Below are 26,903 nucleotides of genomic sequence, written 5' to 3' on the forward strand. Positions count from 1 at the left end.
AAAAGATATGTCATCTTTACGTTATTTTTAAATAATCTTACTATAATTTTGTTCATCTTTACGTTATTTTTAAATAATCTTACTATAATTTTGTTTTGTAATATTCTATTTTGTCATGTGTGCTTCAATTCATATATATTCTTTTTTTGTAATATTCTTTTTTTTTTTGTGATTCACAATTAATATATACATTGTTTATGTATGTGATATATATATATATATAATAAGTTAAACAAAGTTTTTTTCCTATGTTAATCAAAGAATTTCAATAGTTATCAACTACATCTAATAGAATGACTGAGAAGTAAGAACTACAATAAGTTAAACCCAGGTTCAAAATGCTGAAACGAAGAAAAGAAAACAGTGGATATATGATTAGAGAAAAAAGTATAATAATAACAAAATATACTAAAACTGAATTTTTTTCTCCAACTAATAAAAGTGAGGTGTTAATTCCTCATGAATTCATTTTTTCTCCAAAATGACATCACTATTTTCTTCTCTAAATTTATTTTAGAAAAATATATTTATTATAATTATATTACAATTAACATTTAATGAATAATACATAATTATACTAATTTAGAGAAATATTTTTATTATAATTATATAAAATCAATATTTAATACATTATCAATTATGAATTCATTTTCCCTCCAAAATGAAAGTACTATTCTCTCTTCTAAATTTATTTTAGAAAATATCTTTATTATAATTATATTACAATATTACAATTAGCATTTAATGAATAATGCATAATTATAATAATTTAGAAAAATAAAATAAAGTCCAGTAATTTATCTTTTGACTACACACGTGTATAGAATAACTTTTAAGAAAGAGTCATGTATAATAAATACGGTCGATTATTGTAAAACTATATACTAATATTGATATAATATTATTTCAGGTATATATTTTACAGGTATCAAAGAAAAGTGTTGAGTTATTTTTTAGTAGATTTAAATTATTCATTGTTTATTAGAGAATTTTGTGCATTAGAATTCTCTAATAATTTATTATTTATTTTGAGCTAATTTTGATATGTTCTTATTTGACAGTAAAACAACATATAAAATTTATTGGTGGGTCTAAGTATTATTAAGTTATTTATGGTCACATTGAGTATATATGTTTGATTTATTGAAGAAAGTAGATTACTAAAACCAATTAATAACTATTTTCGAGTTAATATATTTAACACTAGCTTAAGAAAAAATAAATAATACATAACATGTTTTATTTTTATTAGTCAAATTATTATAATTTAAATTAATCTTAACAAAATAATTTAAAATTATAATTTTAATCTTATCACGTGCGTGGCACGGGTTAATACACTTGGAAATTACTGTACGATGAATGTGGTATATAGAGAAGTTTTTGAGAGCCTATAATAAAAAGGTAATAACAAAATGTCTTAAATAATATTAGTTATTAATATTATATAATATATTAATATACATAAAGTATTATGTAAAACACATATTTAAAAATATTATTTTTCTTATATACGTTTATTATTATTGATAAAGAAATGCTATTATTATTTTAAATAATTTAATTTTCAATTATTGATAGATTAAAAGTATATTAAAATTATATGACATATTATCATATTAATAGTATTTTTTTATTAAATTATTTGGATATATTACTAATAAAATAAATTTATAAATAATAAAAAATAAAATTAAAAATTAATAAGTTAAATATTACATATTTAAATTAAATAGAACTTAACTAATAACGTGAGATCAATTTTCAAATTATTTTGAAACTAAACTAATCAAATCCTAATATTAGAATTAAGTTATTTAAATAGTATTTATGGATTCAATTCTAAATTTTAGATGTATATACATTAGAATTATTTTTGTAACAACAACTAATGAAAATAGTTTGACCAGATTGAATATGTAGACTTCATGTAACTTCAGACCATTCTCTTTTTAAATAAGCATCATCATTTGTTTCCATATAATGCGGTAAGGCATGAATAGCCATATTTAACTCAATAATAAATTCAACTTTTCTATGAAAGATAACTTCACCCACATTCTAATTTCTAATAGCTTTTGGTTATGATATATAAGAATATCAACCATCTTTTAGTAAAATAAAATTTACTGCCTCTAATGTGTTGAATTTTTATATTTATATAATTAACACTCGAATCAACGAAACAATTGGAGATGAAATATGATGGATGTGATTCATGGTAAACAATTGTGGTAGAAGACAATTCTATTGCAAGGATAAAAGAAAACAAATTGAGTGAAAACACTTATTATATAATTAAAAGAAGAAAATTAAGGTTGAATTTATAAAAGAATGAAAAAATTCTAATTTATACCTTAAGAAAGATCAATTTCGATTAAAAAAAATGCATTATTATTGTATGAAATAGTTAAGAAAAGAAGATTAAAAAATAAAACAAAAAATTTTGGCTCTAGAACTTACCCAATATAAACGGTAAATAAAACACTTTACATGTAGTACTCGTGGGGATATATGAAAGAATCATTATAAATATTAAAAATATATGATATAAAATATTATGATTATTGAAAAATATTATCATAATTAATTATTAAATGCTAACAAATATAATTATTTAAAATTGATACTTTCTATAAATAAGAAATAGAAGAGAAAGGCAAACATACTCGCATCAGAATGCACTATCTCAACATGTTTGATGCCAACGTAAAAATCATTATCATATAAAGACTAATTATGTATGATTGACAATTAGTATAATTAGAATGATTGACAATTAGTACAATTATTCATTAATTGTTGCTTTTATATAATTATAAAGTAGATACTTTCCTAAAATAAGTTAAGAGAGAAGTATATATACTGGCACTAGAATATGCCACGTCAGGCGTCAGCATTCTTGGCGCTAGAATACAACCCATTGTAGAATAATATAATGATAACGATGATAATGATATTACTAAATTGCTTCATATATAAATAGAAAGGTTAAGTATGATTTTTGTCCTTAAGGTATAGGCCAAAAATTTTATTCGTCCCAACATTTTTTTTGCATATAAAATTGTTCCTAAAGTTCAGTTTGGTTTTAAAATCGTCTTTTTGGACAAAAATACCCTTCTTCCCCAATTTATCCTAATCCCTCATCTTCCACATTCGCTGCAACAAAAGGAGAGTAGAAAGGTAGAGACACTTGCGGTAGCGACATGGGCAAGCAGACCTGCAGGCGGCAGCGACGCGGGCGGACAGAGACGCAGGCGGTACCAACGCGGGCGGATAGGTGCGGGCTGGTAGAGACGCAGGCGGCAGTGACTCGGACAGACAAAGACGCACGCGTCAGCGATTCGGGCAGATATAGATGTCCGCGGTAGTCTGAGTCGTCCTCTTCTCATCGCGGTGGTTGCCCCCATTCGTGCTCCCTTAAACTTTGTTCTTCAGCCTCTCGTCGCATAATATTTTGAGTATCTGGTGATGATTTTTGTTGTTATGTATGCTAATTTTTCTTCTTCAACTTCTGTTAGTTTTTTGTTCTTGTTGTTGTTGATTCACTTAGTTCACCCTCTTTCTTTCTAGTTCGGTCTCTGAAAAATTGTAAAATTTGTGTGAGAAATTAATTTTACTGATTCTTGAATTCTTGGAGTATATGTGAGAAATTGTGAAAATTGGTGTTGCTGTGTGTGAGAACTTGGTTATTCTTAAACAATGGTGGATATGAGAGAGTGAGAGTCAATGTGTAAATTGGGAAAGGATAACTTTGTCCGAAAATTAGAGAACAGACGATTTAAAAAATCAAGTTGGACCTTAGGAACGATTTTGTATGTGAAAAAAGGTTGGAGACGGATAAAATTTTCAACCTAAACCTTAGGGACCAAAATCATACTTAGCTGTAAATAGAACATTACATGTATATTTTTATCAATCAAATATAAATTCTGGGGAGAGTCGTAAAAATCAAGTTGGGTTGGTCCAGTGATTAGCTCACTAGTCTGCTTAAACAAGTGCCGAGGGACCTTGTGCATACAGCAATCCATCGGCCAGCGACAAACCCTTAAATGGAGGCATGGAGCTCAGTACTGCAGCGGATTAGTCCTTGACCTGCTGGGTTGAGAAATACCGTGAGAAACAAAAAAAAATATAAATTCTAAGTTCAATTGAAAATAATTTCGTTCTGCACAATTTTATTTTTTTTAGTTTGGCAGAGATGCAGGCGGCAGCGACTCGGGCGGGCAAAGACGCGCGCGGTAGTTTGAGTTGTCCTCTTCTCATCGCGGTGGTTGCCCCCGATTCTTGGTCCCTAAAACTTTGTTCTTCAGCCTCTCGTCGCATAATTTTTTGAGTATCTGATGATGGTTTTTGTTGTTATTTGTGTTGATTCTTCTTCTTCAACTTCGGTTAGTTTTTTTGTTTTTGTTGTTGATTCACTTCATTCATCCCTCTTTCTTTCTAGTTCGGTTTTTGAAAAATTGTAAAATTTATGTGAAAAATTAGTATTGCTGATTCTTGAATTATTCTTGGAGTATATGTGAGAAATTGTGAAAATTAGTGTTGCTGTGTGTGAGAACTTGGTGATCGTTCAACATTCAACAATAATGGATATGATAGAATGAGAGTCACCGTGTAAATTGGGGAGAATAATTTTGTCCGAAAATTAGAGAAAGGACAATTTAAAAATGAGTTGGATTTTAGTGACGATTTTGTATGTAAAAAAAGATTGGAGACGAATAAAATTTTCAGTTTAAAACTTAGGGACCAAAATCATACTTACTTGTAAATAGAACATTACATGTATAATTTTATCGGTCAAATATAAATTCTTGGGAGAATCGTAAAAACCAAGTTGGGTTGGTCCAGTGATTAGCTCACTAGTCTGCTTAAATAAGTGTCGGGAGTTCGAATCCCGTCTTGTGCATGCAGCAACCTGTACTACAGCGAATTAGTCATTAACCTGTCGGAGTAAGAAATACCGTGAGAAACAAAAAAATAAAAAAATGAATTCTAAGTTCAATTGAAAATAATTTTGTTCTGCACAATTTTATTTTTTCAGTTTTATATTTGTTTTATTTTATTAAAATTTGAACTAAAAATAATAATGAACATATAATATTAATTTAAAAGACAATTAATTAAACTAAAATTTTGTTTAGATATCATTAAATTGTTAAAAACTCTATTAGTTTTTAATGAAAACAGATTTTTTTATTTTAATGTGTTCGACATTGTGATAATAAACGTAAAAATACTAAAAAAGTAAAAATCTGTTTTAGTAGCTATAATTTATATTTCTAAAATATTTTAAAAAAAATTTTAACATAATAAATAAACAAAAAAATATGTTATTATATTTAAACATAATTAATAAATAAAAAAAATTTTTATATAAATATCTAAACATTAAATTATTTTTTTTAAATAATTTTACAAAAATCACTTAAGAAAATATGTTTTTTCACCCAAACATGCTCTGAATACTGAATCAAATTAAAAAAAAAAGTTTGTTAGCCAATGAGTCAACGACTCTGCCTAACCGATACGTTACGTCCATTGGGAACTTTTCATAAGCAAAACTAATAAAAACAAAACAATCCAAGAGGAGGAGTTGGCAGAAACACAGTATTCAATTAGCAATACAGAATAGAAGCAACGGAAAAGATCTATTCTTTAGTTAAAATTCCACTAATATTTTTTGACAGTGTTGGTTGGTTCAAATCTCGTTAATTGATATAAGATTTTGTCAGCAATATAATATCATAATCATAATATGGAATTTCGCCAAAAAAAATCTTTCCTTTTAAGTTATAATTCCTTAATAGGTATATTTAAAAAGAGGATTTTGTCATGGCACCTATTCTTGTAATAAAAGTATAAATTTTTTTAATAAATATCTCTAAAATATTCGTTAATAAAATTCTTAAATAAATTGAATAAAAAAACTAAAAAAGCAATGTAATAAAAGAACGAGATGGACGTGTTTGGCAGTTAGGAGGTGCCATAGATCTAATTATTGTGAGTGCGTAATGAACGGTATGAACTCATGAAGAGAGTTAGGCGACCCTTTCAAAACCGTAGAATTTTAGTAACAAACAATTCAATATTCAAAGTCTCCGGTGGATCTTTCTCTCTCTCTCTCTCTCTAAGCAAACAAAACTATAAGTGTTTGCGGTCTCCAAGAAATTCCACAAAAATAAAAACAATGATGATTATGATTAGGTTACTAACGTGAGTCCTACATTTGTCTAGGGTGTGGCACTTCTTAATTGCCCCCGTTGATGGTGCTTACTGCTTATTGTTTTAATTTGTGATTTGTCCCTTCCTCATTGGATCCACAATCTCCTTTTAACAATTGAAAGCTTGCATATTTTTTTTTTATGGTTATTAAAATCGAATCGATAATCAACTTGGTCATATGATTAAATTATTGGGTTATTAATTTAATTGATAAGTTAATAATTTTTTTAGTTAATCTGATCATAACTAAAAAAATAAAATTATATAAATAAAATTAAAATAATATCTTTAAATTTAAAATATAAGTCTTTATAAATATTAATAATTTAATATTAATTTTTAAATATAACGAATGATCTAAAAAAATATAATAAATTAGTCTTTAATATAAAATATTTTTTCAATTTAAATTAACAAAGACCAGTGAAAAATAACACAATCAGTAAATCAAGTCCAATGAGTGATCTCAAAGTCGACATCAATATCTTCGTAAGATAAATTTGAAATTTGATCAACATTTTCTTCATTTTGATTTGCATCCATATCTCCCATAATATTGTTACTCAATCCATCATTATTTTGATCATCTTCTAAATTTAATTGATTTACATAGTGTATTTTTCACAAATCAATATCAAGAATAATTCATAATAGCAACTCACAATTAAAATATTCAAGCAACTGAAAAAATATACCAAAATCTTCTAAAGTTGGTTGAATATTTTAATAATGATAAAATCTTCCAATATTCAATTCAAATGGTCATCAAATGCATCAAGACAAATTGGATCATAGTTCTACTTTCTCATTTGATTCCTATGTTATCAATTTATGTAGTTACTAAATTAAAGATTAAATTTTAATGAACAATAATTTTTAAAAGTAGGTAAATATTTAAAGAAAATACCTTTGTTGTAGTCTCAAGTTATAATGAACGAAAACAAGATCATTAAAATTTTGATATTCTAACCACTTCCTTTTCTTTGTATGAATGTGTTCAAAAATACTCTAATTTCGCTCACAACTCGAAGAACTACAAGTTCAAAAATATCTTTGCTGATAATGCTTGTTCTTGAGATGGTGACGTGTTTGATGATGTTTGAGATGAAGACATTTTTAAAATTCTAGCAAAAAAAAAAGATTTTCAACCACAAAAGATTTATCTAAATGAGTTTTTAAGCAACACAGCAATAACCACCAAAGTTCACTAATGATAATCAATAACAAATTTAACTATTCAACTAAAGTTTACTAAAATTTCCTCATGTTCAACAACAGTTAACCAAATACAACAGCAGCAACTACCAGATTCAACAACAATTATAACTAAAATTTGCTAAGATTCACCAATAACAACTCTAAAAAGACAACATTTAACAAACAAAAAGAACAGCAATAACTCTAAAATTTGCTCAGGTTCACCGAAATTAACATTAAACCAGAAAAAAAACAGCAACAACAACTCTAAAAACTAAATGAAACAGCAACAACCACCAAATTCATCGAAATCAATATTGAACTAGAAAGACCAGGGTCGAGAACTGTAGTTCACCTGGTTGAAAAGACGACCACCACCACCACCCGAGAGAGCAGATGCTGTTTCACTGATTCTGACGAAGCGAATGCCAGGACACAGTGAGAGACCGAGAGAACGACGGGGTGAGAAATCCAGAGACTGAAAGTGACAAATTGATGATTGACAAAGTGAGGGGAGAGACGAGAAAGTGATGAAATGAAGGTGAGGGACTGCCGATGCTGAGCTTGAAAGAGTAGAAAGGTGAGACTGGCTAGGGTTGCTGAGATTACGCAGGAGAAAGGGGTTCCACACTTCCATTCAGATTAATGACTTAGAGTTCATTCAAAGAGAGAAATAAGAGGTGGCTTGACACGACATCGTTTCAAAAAAAAAAAATTAAAAAATTAATAAATACGACTCGAATTGAGTTGGATTAACCGATCATATTATCGAATTCATATAAAATCCATCAAATTAAACCAAATTTCATCAGATTTATTGTATAGACAATTTAATAAAAAATTTGATCTAACTAAATAATTAAGTAACCAAATTTTTAATCCAACCGACCAAATCAAATCAGATTTGATAACTATGCTTTAATAACTTCACGTCTACATTATGGTGCTAATATTTATTGTTTATGTGTGTCAATTCACTCAATTGTCGGTTTCCAAATATAAGTTCTCACGTAAAATAAATGTACCCTTATATGTAGGTCACACTTTACTATATGAGAACGAGGGAGAATACTATACACCCGAAACTCTCTATGTAGTATAGCATGCTATAAACTTTAATCCTACAAACTAATTTGGATTCACTTATTTATCTACTTAAACAAATAAATATTAAGAATTTAAATTTTTGTGTTTTGATTATTTATAAATAATATATATATTAACTATAATCATAAATTAAATTATTTTATATTAAATAATTTATATAATAATAACTTTATTTATTATCATAAATATAGAATTAAATAAGTTATTATTATTTTTAATTTAAAATTAAATAAAAATAAATCAAACATATTATTTTATTTAAATTTTAAGATTTAACAAGTGTATGTACCTGACGCAAAAATATTTATTTTCTTGTATTTATCTTTTAAAATGAATAAATATATAATTTTATAAAAGATTAGAAACTGATTTTTTTTAATTTTTCAAATCACGTTAACGGTGGCTTTAATCCTAAATTCTTCTTTCTTGTTCTCTCTCAATATTACTCAACAACTCTTCCTCACCCGTCAGCTTCTCCTGAAATCTCGAACGGCCAAACTCCAAAGTCCAGAAGTCATGATCGCCAACTCCTCTGATTCGTCTCATGCAGTTCCGGTGCGTCTCTCTACAACTAGAAAATGGATTAATACAGACAGATTTAGTCTTTATTACAGACAAATTTTTTGTTATGGACGAAATTACCAACGGATTTTGTCCCTCTGTAAAAGTCCCGTAAGAAATTATTTACCGATGGATTTTTTTCCTTCGAAAAATTACCGACGGATTTTTACCAGTTACCGACGAATTTTTCCTCTGTAAATTCTCCATCCATTTTCCGAAGGCGACGAACTTTTTGACGGATTTTTTGTCTGTAATTACAGATGGATTTTCAGACGGATTTTTCATCTGTAATTACAGACGGATTTTCTATCTGTAATTACAGACGGATTTTCTGTTTGTAATTACAGACGAATTTTCTGACAGATTTTTCGTCTGTAATTTGAACTTTGGAAAATTATCTCACACTCTGATTACAGACAGAAAATTCGTCTGTAAATCCGTCAATAAGGTAAAATATATATTTTTTTAAATTTTTTCATTGCAAAATAAACCTGTTTTTACACAAAATAAATATAAATTTAATAAATACAAAATTTTATCTAATTTATATTCAAATATTTATAATATTTCAAAAAATAAACAAATTCATCGTATTATCAAACTAAAAAAAAGTATTATAAACAATTATATAATTCAAAATAAACAAAGTATATTGATACATCAACTATAATAACAAGTAATAACCATATATCAACAAAGTGTATTGATACATCAATTATAATTCAAAACAAATACCACTGAAAGAAAGAAAACCTGTAAAATCTATACTGTAGCATACCCTAAAGGTGTATAAAACAATCTGCTCTTGTAGCTAACCACTATCAAAATTAGCCTAAATATAAACATAAACCTAATCTAGAATTAAACTAAATATAGAGTATAATCCCCAAGCAACATTAGTGAACGAATCAGCATACCAACTGCCAAAATGTCCATGGAAGATTCAATTGCTGGAGTAACATACTTGAACTCTGGCACATCATTAGTTTGAAGTCTATGTTCAAATTCGACTGGCATTCCTATAATTTTTATTTTCTTGAGAGAAGTGAGAGTCTTGAGTCCTTCTGGAATCGTTCTCAGCTTCTCTTCTTGTCTTGGGAAATACTTTCCTACAGGAAGTCATTCAAATCTCATTCGTACATAAAAGAAAGAATATCTTACAGTGAATTTTGGATCATTAAGTCATGAAAAAATTTATACCGTTTTAGAAAGCATTGCTAATTCAGCTTGAACTTGTTGGTTCATCTCAGATGAGTTATACGAGTTTACAAGAATCTGGATTACTGCACTTGACCACCTTCATTTTCCCACACACCAGGCCTGAAATACAGCACATTACTGCATATGAAAATCATGTAAATATTTTAAAGCTCATATCTTCCAAGAAGAACCTCTGAATTTACAGCACCTAGAGCAAGCTGAAACAAAGAACACATTTTATTAACATCAACTAATATTTGTCAAAGTAATCCATAAGCCACGATTGAGTAAAGCAAATAGTAATCTTTCTATATTCTGCTTCAAATTGGCGTAGCTCATTCCTCTTTCTTAAAATCTGAGCCACGATGTCCTTAAGTTTCTGGGTGGTATCTTCATATGATTTTGCATATACTGCCTCAATTGTATAGCTAGCAGTCTTAAAAAAGTTATCTCCTAAATGATACCAAGTTAAATTAGTGTTAATATATTTATGAGTAACAAAAATATCCCTACAAAGCAAAGAATGATAAAGCAAAAATAAATTATTTAGACCATAAACAACAAATATATGAGTGCCAGGCTTTAGTTTCAAGACTTCACAAGGTTGAAGACCTTCCAACCTTTTAAAGAAAGTCCCTTCAGGATCCTTGGCCATCGCTAACTGTACCATAGCACTAAAAGTAACCGTCACTTTCAAAATATTTTGTTTTAAATATTTTGAATTCAACTATAATTTATTTACAGTTCAACCCATTCAATCTCATAAACAAATTTGGATCACAAGGGTATACAATTAAATCCCCTAACTTCACCTATTTACCGTCCTTGTTTAAGAAGGTATATGAACATCGGTAACAAATATTTTTAGGCTATAAGAAAGAAATATTTATGTATAAAAAATAGCAATTATAAACCATGACCATTTATTTATGTAGTTTCCTTTTGCAAGTAACAGAGCAAAATGACTAACCTGACAGTTATAGCAACCTTTCTTCTCATTTTACAATGTGTTCTGTTAAAATCATAAAAGTCAAAACAAAGTCAAGATATTGATAACCTACACCCGAATCCACTTAAGAGAATCCACTTAAGACTATGTAACTTTATTAATAACCTCAAAACGCCTATATGTGAACACCTTTACATACACCTTTTTGCCGTTGAGTAAGATGAAGACCATCATAATATGTTTCTTATTATCACAATGTGCATATATAATATACAAGTAACTTCCCTAGTATTAACGTGTAGGAAATAATGGTTAGATTCAAACATGACCATTGATGGCATATTCGTAGTTAATCAAGCATTAAATCACTACAATGACAATGGCCTGTTGAGTTGCTCTTTCCTGCAGATATCAAAATCATGTTAAGGGCTGACTATGATGCTCAACACTAACCTGAAAATTGGAAACTAAAAGCCCTTTATCACAGGTTGAAGCTTATCAAATCCATTTATGTTTTCCTTCACCAAGTTTTAAAAAAATGAACCAACAAAAAGTAGAATAAAAATTTGAACCTCTATCTGAGCACCTAGATTAGTGTCAAAAATCTGGTATCACTTTTTAACAAGCTGAGCAAGGAAACCATCCTTTGGTCCAGTATAATATAATGGAAATTAAAAACAAAAAATTAGTATGATTTATGAGTGAAGTTTTGACATGGAGTCTCTAGATCTAAATTAGAAAAATATTCATAAATAGGTGTAAGCAATGGTACCTCAATTAACTTAGCAGCATTCTTGAATCCACGAGCCATTGTGTCCATTCCAACAATGTAAGCTATGAACAAGTCTTCAACATATGTGCTTTCTCTCTGCCTAAATTACTTGGAAGAGAAAAGGATTAAATTGGAACTATTCAGATTAATATACACTATTTCATAGTTTGTATCTGTGCATAGATAATGTTTCATGACTTAATTGGAATGCTGCCACACTTCTGCACCTCAATGAAAAATTCTTTAGTATTTTATGACATTCCATAATCATAAGAAAAAAAAGAAACAAAATTTATTTCCACATATAATTTTGGCGCGAAGTTTAGCATCCAATAAGATGTTGCTGGCTTTTATATCTCTTTGAATTATCCTAGTTTTTGAATTCTCATGCACGTAAACCAATCCTTCAGTTGTCCCAATGATAATGTCATATCTCTTCTCCCAGTTTAGTTCTCTTCCCTGGACTCTATCTAAAACAAGAGCTTGGGTAATATTAGCCTTTCATTAGGTACAAAATAAGTTTCTCACAACATTAGAAGAGTAACACCAATTCATCATGATATGCAATAATTGAGATAGATAGTTCAAGAAATGAGCATTGTGAGAGGCTTTTGAGGGAATAGATGGTTCAAGAAAGAGCAATGGAGGTTGTAAGGGGCAACTTAGAGCAGTACTATAGGATGATTAACCAAAACTATGGGGACTTTATGAAGCGTTACCTGCAGCAACACATGATACATTCTGATCTTTTGTCTAATTTTGGGAAGGATGTTGAGAGACTTCGACTTGTTAAACTTTACCTTGATTTACAAACTGCTAATCGCAAGTGTTTACTGGATTTGGTGAAGGAAGAAAATTTGTGGAAGTCGGTGGAGAATTGCACCAGTTCCCACAAGCAGTTTGAGAACAAGGTTTCACAATTTAAGCAGACTTTTGGTGCAGTGAAGCGCCAGGTTGAGGAGTTTTTGTCTAACAGAAAATTCTTATCCATGAAGACCCTAGAACAAGATATAAAAGAACATCTGAGATATATAAATGAACAAAAGAGTATCATGAAATCTCCGAGGTTAGCATTCTCTTATTCTTCAGCTTTATTTGAAATGTTTAGGCACTGTTTATTACTCAGGAAGCATCTAGGTAAAATTGTGTTATATCCCTTGTTAGGATTTGGTTGAATTAGTCCCACATTGCTTAGGATAGCAAATGGAGTGAGTGGCCTAGGCTATAAATATGAGGCTAAGTTCTCCATATTTTTTGCACCAGTCGGAAGCACTTAAAGCTTGTATCTGACTTTTCTTTTCCTCTATACTCTTTGATTAGAGAGTTTTGTGAGGTATAGTTAAATATTTGCTTTGAGAGTGTGGGTGTACTGGGGTGCCGGTGTTAGAGAGAAAGAAGTCTATATGTTGTAACAATTTTCACATAGTGATATTCTCTGGTTGTCATTTGACAACGGCCGTGGTTTTTGCTCCAGTAATTGGAGTTTTCACGTTAAATTTTTGTGTTGTGATTGTGTCTATTTTATTTCTCTGTGAAAGGTATTTTCTCAAGGGGAAATGGTGTATTATTCCCAACAAGTGGTATCAGAGCTTCGGTTCGGTAGGCTTTATTCTTAGTATGCTCTGTGGTTGCAGCCTAGTCTGACTTTCCACATCAGAAAAGAATTTTGTCCTGTAGCTTGAGGTTGATCTTTGGTTGCTGTTGTTGTTGTTGGAAGGCAGTGTGACACTGTGAGAGTGCAGTTTGGAAAGGTTCTGGCTAAGGAAAGACCTGGTATTTAAGTGTGTCCATTGTGACCCACCTCTCTTTCCTGGGGACCCTTCCTAATGCACGATCTACAGTTGAGTTATACTATTCCAGTATACGGTTGCAATAATGTCAGGATGTTCAAGTGCTGTGAAGCTTGAAATAGAGAAATTTGATGGAAGAATCAATTTTGGCTTGTGGCAAATACAAGTCAAGGATGTGTTGATACAATCAGGTTTGCACAAGGCGTTGAAGAAGAAGATGATGTTCTCTAGAAGACAAGAAGTATCCTCATGGTATTACCGCACTGCCATGGATAAGGATAAGTTATGGCAATCGGGTCCACAATTGCGCACGGGAATTGGTTGGCATTGAGATGCAAGGTGTGTGGCGGAGTTATGTCGATGGCTGAAGAACTTCCAGGAAAAGCCAATTTGGAAGTTGCACCATGAATTTTCAGCAAGGTTTCGATCTGTACCAAGGTGAAATCGTTAGAATTTGGTTGAATTAGTCCCACATTGCTTAGGATAGCAAATGGAGTGGATGGCCTAGGCTATAAATATGAGGCTAAGTTCTCCATATTTTTTGCACCAGTCGGAAACACTTAAAGCTTGTATCTGACTTTTCTTTTCCTCTATACTCTTTGATTAGAGAGTGTTGTGAGGTGTAGTTAAATATTTGCTTTGAGAGTGTGGGTGTACTGGGGTGCCGGTGTTAGAGAGAAAGAAGTCTATGTGTTGTAATAATTTTCACATAGTGATATTCTCTGGTTGTCATTTGACAACGGCCGTGGTTTTTTCTCCAGTAATTGGAGTTTCCACGTTAAATTCTTGTGTTGTGATTGTGTCTATTTTATTTCTCTGTGAAAGGTATTTTCTCAAGGGGGAATGGTGTATTATTCCCAACATCCCTTTACTTGTCCAACTCCATCCTTGCTTTCTCCAACACTTGTGGATGGTTTAACAGATTCGACAATGCCCATTCTATTGTTATAGCCAAAGTCTCTGTTCCAGCCACCATCATGGCCTACACCCATGCAAACGGAATAATAATGATTATAGATTCAAGCAATAATACTTAAGATTTCAAATTTAAACTGTTTAACATAACATATGCTAATATCTTAATTATCATGTTAATCATCAATTAATGGGCAAAGAATAGATGACTGACCATGATAAGCCCTTTGATAATTTGATCGGTGTAATACTCTGGCTGAGATTCTTGAAAAGAGAGTAAGTGATCTATCATGGTGTTTGAACTTTCCTTCTTGCTTTGATGCTCATCGATAAGCCCTTGGAACAGAGCATCCATCTTCTCACCAATCATTTGGAGTTTTCTATTATCACCACTGAAATCGAACCACTAAACCACATTAAGTTCTTGAGAAATATATACATTCGTGAACCAAAAGACAAACAGAAGCGCCTGGTTTGTTTGTCATCATCAAAATCAAATTAAAACATATTAATGAAATGAAGACTAAATTGGGTTGTCTACTTGGCTAATTACTTGACCATGACTAAATTGTTATTAATATTATATATAAAGAGTAATAGAAAAGAGTATTTAAAATACTTATAAAATAAAAGAAGAGAAAGAATTGTAGTAATAATATAAAGAGAAGAGTATTTGATTGCAACATAAAGAGAGAATTGATTTCTTATAACTTGCTTGTGTGTAAAAGCCTCAGCCTTATTCCCCTATCTATACTAGTGAAAAGTTTCACTTTACAAATATTGGGAAAGCATACACCGCATATCCTTTAATATTTGTGCTTCCCAATAGAACTTCAAAGGAAGAATAAATCATGCTGAGTAGATGGATATGGACATCCATATCGTAACACTCGCCCTTGGATGTCCATTTAGGATTATTGCCTCATTAAAACCTTACTAAAGGAAAATCCTGTGGGAAAAACCTTAGTGAAGGAAAAAGAGTACAATATCCTTTGTGATGGGGACTGCCTTATTAAAAACCTTGTCAAGAAAAACCCAATGGGAAAAAAACTTGACCAAGGGAAAAAGAGTACAGTCTCCCCCTCATGCCGACATTATTTAATGTCTCAAAATCGGCGCATCCCAATCTCATGTACTAATCTTTCAAAAGAGGATTTTGGGAGTGACTTTGTAAATAAATCTGCCAGATTGTTACTTGAGCGGATCTGTTGGACATCAATTGTCCCTTGATTTTGAAGATCATGAGTGAAGAAGAATTTGGGAGAAATGTGCTTTGTTCTATCACCTTTGATGTATCCGCCTTTAAACTGAGCAATGCATGCTGTATTATCTTCAAACAGGACAGTTGGAGCTATCTTATGATCAATCAATCTACATGACGACAGAATATATTGAATCAGGCTTCTTAGCCAAAAATACTCGTGACTAGCTTCATGAATCGCTAGTATTTCAGCATGATTAGAAGAGGTTGCTGCTATCGTCTATTTTGTGGACCTCCATGATATAGCTGTATCACCATATGTGAATAGGTATCCTGTTTGAGATCTCCCTTTATGTGAATCAGACAAGTATCCAGCATCTGCATAGCCAACTAATTGTGACTTAGATCCATAGGGATAAAACAATCTCAAATCAACCGTTCCATGAAGATATCGAAAGATCTGTTTGATTCGAATCCAATGTCTTCTGGTTGGAGAGGAACTATATCTTGCTAGTAAATTCACAGCAAATGATATATCGAGTCGTGTATTATTAGCAAGATACATTAGCGCTCCAATGGCACTAAGATATGGTACTTCAGGACCAAGAATATCTTCATTTTCTTCTTTAGGACGGAATTGATCCTTCTCCACATCTAAAGATCTTACGATCATTGGGGTACTCAAGGGATGTGACTTGTCCATATAAAATCTCTTCAAGATCTTTTCTGTGTATGTTGTTTGATGAATAAAGATCCCATTTTTTATATGCTCGATCTGCAGGCCGAGACAAAATTTAGTTCTTCCAAGATCTTTCATTTCAAACTCTTCTTTTAGAGTTTTTATAATTGTTGGAATCTCTTCAGGAGCCCCAATGATATTTAAATCATCAACATACACAGCAATTATAATGAACCCAGATGTAGTTTTCTTTATGAAAACACATGGACAGATATCATCATTCTTGAATCCGTTTTTGGCCAGATACTCAGTAAGACGATTATACCACATTCATCCAGATTGCTTTAGACCATATAAAGATCTTTGCAATTTGACTGAGTATAACCCTTGCGAATATTCATTGGATGGTTTAGATATCTTTAGTCCTTCAGGGACTTTAATATAGATATTCCGATCTAATGAGCCGTATAAGTAGGCTGTTACCACATCCATTAAATACATATGTAGTTTATGATATGCAGATAAACTGACCAAATAACGCAATGTTATCACATCCACTACAGGGGAATACGTTTCTTCATAATCTATACCGGGCCTTTGTGAAAAATCTTATGCCACAAGTCGGGCTTTATAGCGCACAACTTCATTTTTCTCATTTCATTTTCTCACAAATACCCATCGGTATCCAACAGGTTTTACATCTTCAGGTGTACGGACTACAGGTCCAAAGACTTCACGTTTTGCAAGTGAGTCTAATTCAGCCTTCATGGCTTCTTTGGCCAATCATTCCTTTGTCGACATTCTTCGACTGATCTTGGCTCAAGATCCTTATTTTCATGCATGATATTTAGTGCCACATTATATGCAAATATTTCATTGACAATTGTCTTATTTCGGTCCCATTTTACTCCTGTAAAGACATAATTTATCGAGGTCTCGTCATTTTCACAATTTTCAGGTACCTGAACGTCTTCTGGCGTTAACACTATATCAGAATTTTGGACAACTGCAGGTGTCTTTACTATATCTTTTTCAACAGGAATCGTATTTACCTCTTTTTTTTTCGAGAATTTTTGTCTTTGGAACCGACAGGCCTGCCACACTTCTGGCGTGTATTTGCTTCGGTGGAAATTTGTCCAACTGGGACATCAATTTGAATTGGGGCATTTTCCACTGGTATATAAGATTTGGTTATCCTCTTTGTATCGGAAAATGCATCAGGCAATTCATTTGCTATTCTTTGCAAATGTATAATCTTTTGAACTTCTAGTTCACATTGCCCTGATCGAGGATCTAAATGCATCAACGATGATGCATTCCAGTTAAACTCCTTTTCAGGAAGCTTATTCTCTCTCCCTAATATTGGAAATTTTGATTCATCAAAATGATAATCCGCAAATCGGGCTTTAAATACATCCCCAGTTTGTATCTCAAGATACCTTACTATAGAGGGAGAATCATATCCAACATATATCCCCAACTTTCTTTGGGGTCCCATTTTGGTGCGATTAGGTGGTGCAATGGGAACATATATCGCACACCCAAATATTCTTAGATGGGAAACATTTGGCTGCTGGCCAAAAGCTAATTGCATAGGAGAGAAGTGATGGTAACTCGTTGGCCTCAAACGAATAAGTGCTGCGGCATGTAAAATAGCATGCCCCCAAACCGAGGTTGGGAGATTTGTTCTCAAAAGCAAGGGTCTAGCAATTAATTGGAGGCGTTTAATAAGCGATTCTGCTAACCCATTTTGTATGTAAACATAAGCTACTGGATGTTCAACACTTATTCCATTAGCCATAAAATAAGCATCAAAAGCTTGGGAAGTAAATTCACCAGCATTATCAAGACGAATTGCTTTGATTGGATTTTCTGAAAATTGTGCTTTTAATCGAATAATTTGAGCCAATAATCTCGCAAACGCCAGGTTGCGAGAGGACAATAAGCACACATCTGACCATCTCGAAGATGCGTCTATTAGGACCATAAAATATCTAAAAGATCCACATGGTGGATGAATAGGTCCACATATTACCTTGAATCCTTTCTAGAAATTCAGGGGACTCAAATCCAATCTTTACTGGTGATGGCCTTAAAATTAACTTTCCCTGAGAACATGCAGCACAACAAAATTCACTAGTTTTAAAAATCTTCTGGTTCTTTAGTGAATGTCCATGAGAGTTTTCAATAATTCTCCTCATCATGGTTGTTCCCAGATGACCCAATCTATCATGCCAAGTTATGAATTCATTTGGACTAGTAAACTTCTAGTTTACAGTGGCATGTGATTCAATTGTACTAATCTTGATATAATACAACCCAGATGAAAGTGAGGGTAATTTTTCTAATATAACTTTCTTATTTGAATCATGAGTTGTGATGCATAAATACTCATGATTTCCCTCATTCATAGTCTCAATATGATATCCATTTCGGTGAATATCTTTAAAGCTCAACAAGTTTCTTTGAGAATTGGTAGACAACAGTGCATTATTTATTATAAATTTTGTTCCTCCGGGAAACAAAATTATAGCTCTTCCGGAGTCTTCAATCACATTGCCTGAGCCAATAATAATATTAACACATTCTTCTTTTGGCACAAGATGGGTAAAATATATATCACTTTTGAGAATAGTGTGCGAACTTGCACTATCCGCAAGGCATACATCTTCATTACATATCCTTGCCATTCTCTTCAAAGACAAATAATAATAAAATGAGTACTATGCACAGTTAAATTGAATACTTGATCGAAATTATTTTTCTAAGAAATACTGCATATAAAATAATGTCATATACTAAAATTTCATTTTAAAACATGACACATTTAATAATTTCAAAATTCATAAACATTAATATTTCATTATTTATATACATCATATTTGAAACTTAAATACATAGAAAATAAAACATAACAATAAGTTCTTTACATTATTTATTTACATGAATGCTTAACAATCTCACACATTAAACTATTCCATCATTGATCAAATGACCAATATTTTCTTCAGGATCCTCAAAGAAACCAGATACATCATAATGAGTGGTGGAATTTTCAGCAGCATTTGAAACAAAATTCGACTCTTTTCCCTTGTCATCCTTTTTCAAAGATGCCTGGTAAAGATCGACTAGGTGCCTTGGGGTACAACAGGTACGTGACCAATGGCCTTTTCCACCACAACGGAAACACTTATCCTCTGTTGATTTATTCTGCCCGATATTTCTTTCTTTATCCCACTTCTGGTGAGATCCTCTCTTTTGAATATAATTCTTTTTCCTTCCATAATTTTTCTTGTTATTAAAACCGTGCCATTTACCTATTCTGGGGTAATTTGCCGTATTTGCTTCAGAAAATGGGACGGCGCCAGCTGGGCACGCTTCATGATTTTTCAAGAGCAACTCATTGTTGCGTTCAGCAACAAGAAGGCAAGAAATTAACTCAGAATATTTTTAAACCCTTTTTCTCGATACTGCTGCTGCAGGAGCACATTCGAGGCATGGAAGGTTGAAAAATTTTTCTCCAACATATCATGATCAGTTATCTTTTCCCCACATAATTTCATTCGTGAGGTGATTCGAAACATTGCAGAATTATATTCATTTATGGATTTAAATCTTGTAAACGCAAGTGCGTCCATTCATATCGAGCTTGAGGAAGTATCACCGTTTTCTGATGATTATACCTTTCTTTAAGGTCTTTCCAAAGATCTGCAGGATCTTTTAATGTGAGATATTTATTTTTCAATCCTTCGTCAAGATGATGACGAAGAAAAATCATGGCTTTGGCTTTATCCTTTTGGAATGCATTATTTTCAGCCTTAATGATATCTCCAAGATCCATTGAATCAAGATGGATTTTAGCATCTAATATCCATGATAAATAATTGTTTCCAGATATATCAAGAGCATTGAATTCAAGATGAGAGAGCTTCAACATAATGAAAATTTGTTACCTAAGTCTTCCTAAAAATTTGATGAGAGTATAACGTGTTGTAAAATAAATATCAAATAAAGAAGTATAAATAGAAGACTCTAGTACTATAATTACTATCTCAATATAATAAAGATGATTAATATTGTTATTAATATTATATGTAAAGAGTAATAGAAAAGAGTATTTAAAATACTTATAAAATAAAAGAAGAGAAAAAATTGTAATAGTAATATAAAGAGAAGAGTATTTGATTACAACATAAAAAGAGAATTGATTTCTTATTACTTGATTGTGTGTAAAAACCTCAGCCTTATTCCCTTATTTATACTAGTAAAAAGTTTTACTTTATAAATATTAAGAAAGCATGCACTACATATCTTTTAATATTTGTGCTTCCTAATAAAATTTCAAAAAGAGAATAAATCATATTGAGTAAATGGATATTAACATCCGTATCGTAACATTATCATTATTATATTACTATGATATATTACTTAACCTTATGGAAGTAAGGCCAAACGTGGCATACATGCATATATTAATATATAAACAAGACACATAATCCATTTCATTCAATCATCAAAATATCTTTATTCTATATTTGTTCCTTTCATCAGTGAACTCATAAGAAAAGAAATAAGGAAAGGAAAGGCCGAAGCTTGCAAGAAAGGAAACCGTAACCCCACCGAACTCTTGGTTTCGATTTCTTGTGATCCATAACTTCAATAAAAAATTTGATTTCTTGTGATTCATAACTTCAATAAAAAATTTAATTTAGTAAAAATATTTGTATCTTTTTTTTTCTATATTTTAGTATCACTTTTGATTGATAGAAATTGACGGTAATATAATTTTTCTATCTCTTGAGTTCAGCCAATTGAAATTTTAGGAAGCACAGACATTTTTTTAGCAGTTTAATCAAAAATTTTTTCCAAAATTTTCATTGACTTTGATTTTGTACGGAGGTAGAGAATTTATTTTAAAATTAACTGTTTTAATTTACGAATGCCATTGAAGTTTAATGAGTAACTGCAAATAATTCATAAATGTCTCGTTTGATTAACTGATAAAAATTGATAAAATTGAGATTGTTAGTGATTATGAATATAATTGAATGTGATGAAATTGGTTGAATTGTGGTTGTGAATGGTGATTAATCTGTGATTATTTATTAATTTGAATATGCTGAGTTGATTATTGAAAACCTGTTGTATGAGTAATTGATGAATTGAGTTTGGATTATGGTTGTGATTATGACTGATTTTATTGTTGTGAGTGATTAACTGGTGAGATTGATTTTGGTTTGATTTGTTGGTATTGAATTGAGATTTAAAAATGATTTATGATATTGGATTAGTTTGAGTTATTAGAAACGATCGAAAAAAAGTTGAGAATAGTTTGGTTGGGATCCGAAAAGGGTGGTGAAGTCCAATTTTAAAGGGAGATGCTGTCCAATTTTTATAAAAATATACGAAAAGTGATTTCATTTTTAAAATCTGATTTATAAGCTTATTTTGATAAATTATTGATTTGATTTATTAATAATTATTGGTTTGACTTAATAACATAAGATTTGAAAGGTTTGAATTTTATTAAAATAGAAAGTGGCTTAACTTAAAAAAAAAACGTTTTAATTACTGAAAACTATTTGATTTCGATTTATTACAAAAGTCTTATTTTTAGCTTGATTTATTAAGAAAGTATAAGGTTTTACATTCAGTCTTTTTGAGAATAGATTTTGTTTCAAGTTATTATTTGAGTTCGGTTTGTTAAGACAAAGAAAGAAAGAGGAAAGAGAACACAGCACATATGATTATGAAATGAATAAAAGATCACGAGAGGGTGACGAAAAGTAACTAGTTAGGGTGCCGATATGAGAATGTTAAGCCGTGGGCTTTATATGTGAATGATTGTGCGGGGATGTCCGTGTGTATGGAATGGCTTCCAGGAGAAAGTGGCACATGCTTCAGCTGGAGAATCAGCGCCTGCAAGAAGTAGAAACTTACAGAGGTTATGCCGTTGGAATGCCTTATCTGACTTGCGAGTCAGATTGCGTCGGGTGCGGGACGAAACCGACAAATGAGCTCATTACCTGCGATAAGACTAGACATGCATCATCAGTGTTTGCACATTTGCATTTGATTGTGTTTGCTTATCTTGTCTCTTTGTGATTGTGCTGTTTGTCTTATTGTTATTTGTTTGTGTGTTGATTTTTTTTCTGTGCTATTAGTTTGTGTATTGAGGTGACTAAGAACTGAGGTTGTGATTGAGATTTGTCTTAAGTTCAGAAATTTAAAGAAGGTAATTAATTATATAAAGTAATAGTAAAAAGTATTTTCAAAAGGTTTGATAAAAATATAGTTTTATTGAGTAAAGTTAATTATTTGCATTTTATTTCATTACTCTTTCGACAATCCCATTCCCTACTGAGAACGCGTGGTTTGTTCTCACCCCAAAATCTTCCACCCCTTTCAACTACAGGTGCAAAAGCTTATTGCGAAGTTACGGAAGTACAGAGGAATATGTTTACGAGTTGAGTTGTTAGAATTTATTTTTCCCTTACCTTGTTAGTTAGAGTTTTATTCAGAAGAGTAGGTTTTGTAATTGCTTTTGTATGTAACATGTAACATCCTACCACACCGAGTCTTATGCTTAAGTCATAAAACAGAGGTGGCAAGGTATTACGACCTCTGAAAGTAAAATTTAGTATGTATAGTAGTGTGAAAGATGTTTGTAACTAGGAGCCTTTGAAGAAAAATGGGTAAATCAAAACCGTTAAATCAAAAAGCACAACACTCCGATTGATAACGTAAATGAAACAGATAAATGATAAGTTATCGCGAGAAGATATACAAGAGAGTGCCAAAAATACAGATATCAAGACTCAAGACTCAGTTTGTGAAGATAACCGGTCCGAGTATAGAAGTATACATACATATATATAGAAAAATCCAAAAGAACCTAAAAGACAAGTTACAGAACATGTTTTCTCCAAAATAGCCTCTAAGAGGAGTCAATAATGTATATATATAAATAGTAGAGAATATAAGTATCTAAGCAAGTACATAAAAATCAAAATAAAGTCCCGAGAGCTAAGGATCTTCGCCAAAACAGAGATTTCTAGCATGCCTTAGCGAGGAGCCTCACGTCCTGCATCTGAAAACCACAAAATCTGCATGGGTGAGAATCAGAGGTTCTCAGCATGGTAACAGTGCTCAAATATCTAACATGTAATGTCCTGGAAAAACCGAAGGCAATCCTAGAACTCCCAATTCATAACCAAATCATATAAATATACTAAACCATGAGAAATGAAAATAGGTGACTAATTAAGGATCTTCAGTCTAACTAAATATCCCCTTTCCAAATCCTTCAAACCTCCCAACCGCCAACAATAATTTGATATGCAAACACAATTATATCACACAAGGAAATGCACAAGTAGGAAGTAGTTATGGCATTTAGACTATTAGCAAGTAATGATGCAATCAATTAGGCATTCCAAACAAATCACATATAATGCATATATGATGTATGCCTGTCCTAGTGGCTGATGAGTCTCATCTGTCGGTTATAAAGCCAACCCGATAAGTCTTGGTAGCTAACCATTGGACTGTCCTAATATCGTGCAACCCCAACTCGAGTTATCCACAACATAAACATAGTTCACATCCAACACCCTCATTGGTGTATATTCACGGGGGCGAGCTCATCCGGATCTTTCACAGTATCCGGCCACACTTACGACATAGGGTCAGCAGAGTATCGAGTCTCCACCTGGAGCACGTGGTGGCTAGCCACTGGTTTCACCCAGGGAAACTCGTATCTCAGATAGGTGGAGTGCAACAATCACAATATCAATAACTCAACATATATGCATTTATTCATAGCCACAAATCAACATTCATCTCAACCATCCGGCTAAAAATTCATAATTCATCATTAGCCATAAACCATCATTACACACAGCCATTAAGCTCATATCATACTGAGCCATTTGACTCATATCATATACAGCACTCCACCATCCTCCTCAACAACTCATAACACCATCATTAGTCATAACTTCTCATTATATCCACTTTCTTCATCCACAAGTTACCCCCTTCCCTAGCTTCTTCTCAATCACTAGGCATTTTTATATTGATTTAAGACTTAAAGGATGAAAATGGGGGTTTATAAGTGTGAAATAGCATCTCAGAAGTTTACAAACTTGTTGGGAAAGTGAACGACTTGAAAACAAAGGCTTTATAAAAGAACAGGGTCGTGTGCGTACGCACAGAGGTGTGCGTGCGCACGCCCAGAGGTATTTTTAGAAAGTGTGCGTGCGCACAGTGTTGTGCGTATGCACATAAAGCAAAATTTGCATTGTTGAGTGCATGCGTAAGACATGCGAATGCCATCAATAGAATGCACTTCCCAATGTGTGCGTACGCACAAGGCTGTGCGTACGCATGGCTTGCAAGACTTCGTTGGTTATGTGTGCGCACAGAGCGTGCTAGCACTCCCAGTAGTAGCCCTATCCCCACGTGTGCGTGCGCACAACATGCACAGCTTCAAAAATCCACGGGGTGTGCGTGCGCACACAAACTAGAAATCACAAATTCTGCTGAATTCACAGATTTCAGATTTCATGCCTCAAACTTTCAACGATCATATCTCCTTCTACAAAATTCAGATTTCCACCAAATTTAAACCATTTTAAAGCTTGTGAAATTATCTTTCATTTGATATAAAAAGAATCAAATTCCAAAAACAATAGCTTGAGATATGATCCGTTGAAGTTCTTCAAAATTTCATTTTTTTTTACCAAAGTTCATAAACTTCCAATTCCCTAAACATACACTCCCAAATTCATTCAAAACCCAAAACTCAACCATTCAACATCAAGCACTTTTCAAATTCTCATTCAATTATCAACCCACCAATTCTCCCACGTTTAACCAAATCTCAATTCAATAAATTGAAGTCATAATCAATATTTCATATCTCAATTTCTACACACACACACACACACACACACACACACACACATACATGTCCATACCACATGCCAAATCATGCTCACCAACAAGAGCCTCAACTTTACCAACAAGTAAGCATATCAAGCCACCTCACTTACAACATTACATACTTTACCAACAATTAGTACTACTCACAATCACTCAACCATTATTCATATATTCAACTCAATCCAAATCATCCAACAACTACATCAACATTTCAAAATCCTATCCTAGGGTCACTAGCCTACGTTTTCACAACCACATTATATTTTAGATACAGAAAACCGAAACCATACCTTGACCGATTCTCGTTCCACCCGGAACACCTTCAATTCCACTTTCTCTCACTTTTCAAGGCTCTAACACCTCCAAGATCAGATTTCTAAGGACAAAAGCTCATTTCCAAGCTTTCCAATATTTTAATCAAACTTCAATATTCACATACACACTACCTAAACCACAATTATCACATCCAAACACAATAACTCAATACCCAAATGCTTTAATTCAGAATTTTCACTAGGGTTTGAGATCTCTTACCTTACCCAAGGTTCAAGAAGGCAAGAATAAGCCTTTCCTTCAAGTTAATTGGATTCTATAACATCAAAACTCAAAAGTCTCAACACTTTACCCACCAAATTTCCGAAATTAAGGGCTGAAGAAACCGAATTGAAATCATGGCTTACCTCAAGAATAATTGTGTGGGTTTTGTAAAGCTCAACGTGACGGTCGCGTGGCTGCAAACGGTGCGTCAATCGGAGCTTCGGATCAAAAGTTATGATCAAAGGAAGTTGGAAGTGAATTTGGAAGAAGGATTTCAATCTTTCCCCCTTTCCCATTGCTGTGTTTCAGCATGTGTGTGTTTGAGAGAGAGTGCTGAGCTCTCTAGTTTAGTGAGGCTTGGCTGGGTCTTGGGCCCAATACGGGTCCGGTTATCCCGATTTGACCTGTTCGGCCCAATCTTAGGCCGATTTCTTTAAAATTAGTGTCAAAATTCTCGTTTTAATTTTCTCTATCAAATTAAACCATAAAAGCCTCATTTCTTATTTTCTAGAATATATCTTAATTTATGGGTTAATTAGTCCTTAATTAACCGGTTTTACATTCTACCCACCTAAATGGAAATTTTGCCCACAAAATTCGAATTTAGTTACTTGAGAATAGGTGAGGGTAGTCCGCTCGCATCTCTGACTCAAGTTTCCAAGTGTGTTCCACAATACTGGCTCGACTCCAAGTCACTTTGACTAATGGAACCTCCTTCCTGCGTAACCGTTTAATACTCGTGTCATCAATTCTGATCGGAGTCACCAGTAGAGTCAAGTCTTCCCTTAACTGGACCGATTCAGGTTCTAACACATGGCTAGTAT

The 26,903-nt window shown here is 32.2% G+C and overlaps 2 protein-coding genes across 2 annotated transcripts in view; both read right to left on the reverse strand.

Moving 5' to 3' along the window:
- Positions 1 to 10,107, reverse strand: part of LOC110276732 (uncharacterized) — a 19,169-nt gene extending 9,062 nt beyond the window's left edge. The window contains exons 1-3 of the mRNA XM_052252044.1: positions 10,008 to 10,107; positions 9,247 to 9,338; positions 7,755 to 7,900 (exon numbers count right to left, since the gene is read on the reverse strand). Of these exons, the coding sequence (XP_052108004.1) occupies positions 7,755 to 7,900; positions 9,247 to 9,338; positions 10,008 to 10,107 (338 nt within the window). The remainder of the gene's footprint in view (positions 1 to 7,754; positions 7,901 to 9,246; positions 9,339 to 10,007) is intronic.
- A 347-nt stretch (positions 10,108 to 10,454) lies between these two features.
- On the reverse strand, positions 10,455 to 15,154 carry LOC110276734 ((+)-piperitol/(+)-sesamin synthase CYP81Q2-like). Its single transcript, XM_021133818.2, has 5 exons — positions 14,931 to 15,154; positions 14,674 to 14,783; positions 12,812 to 13,009; positions 12,012 to 12,111; positions 10,455 to 10,508 (listed from the first exon to the last, which is right to left on the reverse strand). The coding sequence occupies exons 1-5, from the start codon at positions 15,084 to 15,086 to the stop codon at positions 10,455 to 10,457; spliced, it is 618 nt and encodes a 205-aa protein (XP_020989477.2). The 5' UTR covers positions 15,087 to 15,154.
- Positions 15,155 to 26,903: the final 11,749 nt, after the last annotated feature.

The sequence above is a fragment of the Arachis duranensis genome, chromosome 1, assembly GCF_000817695.3.
Source record: "Arachis duranensis cultivar V14167 chromosome 1, aradu.V14167.gnm2.J7QH, whole genome shotgun sequence".
Classification (NCBI taxonomy): domain Eukaryota; kingdom Viridiplantae; phylum Streptophyta; class Magnoliopsida; order Fabales; family Fabaceae; genus Arachis; species Arachis duranensis.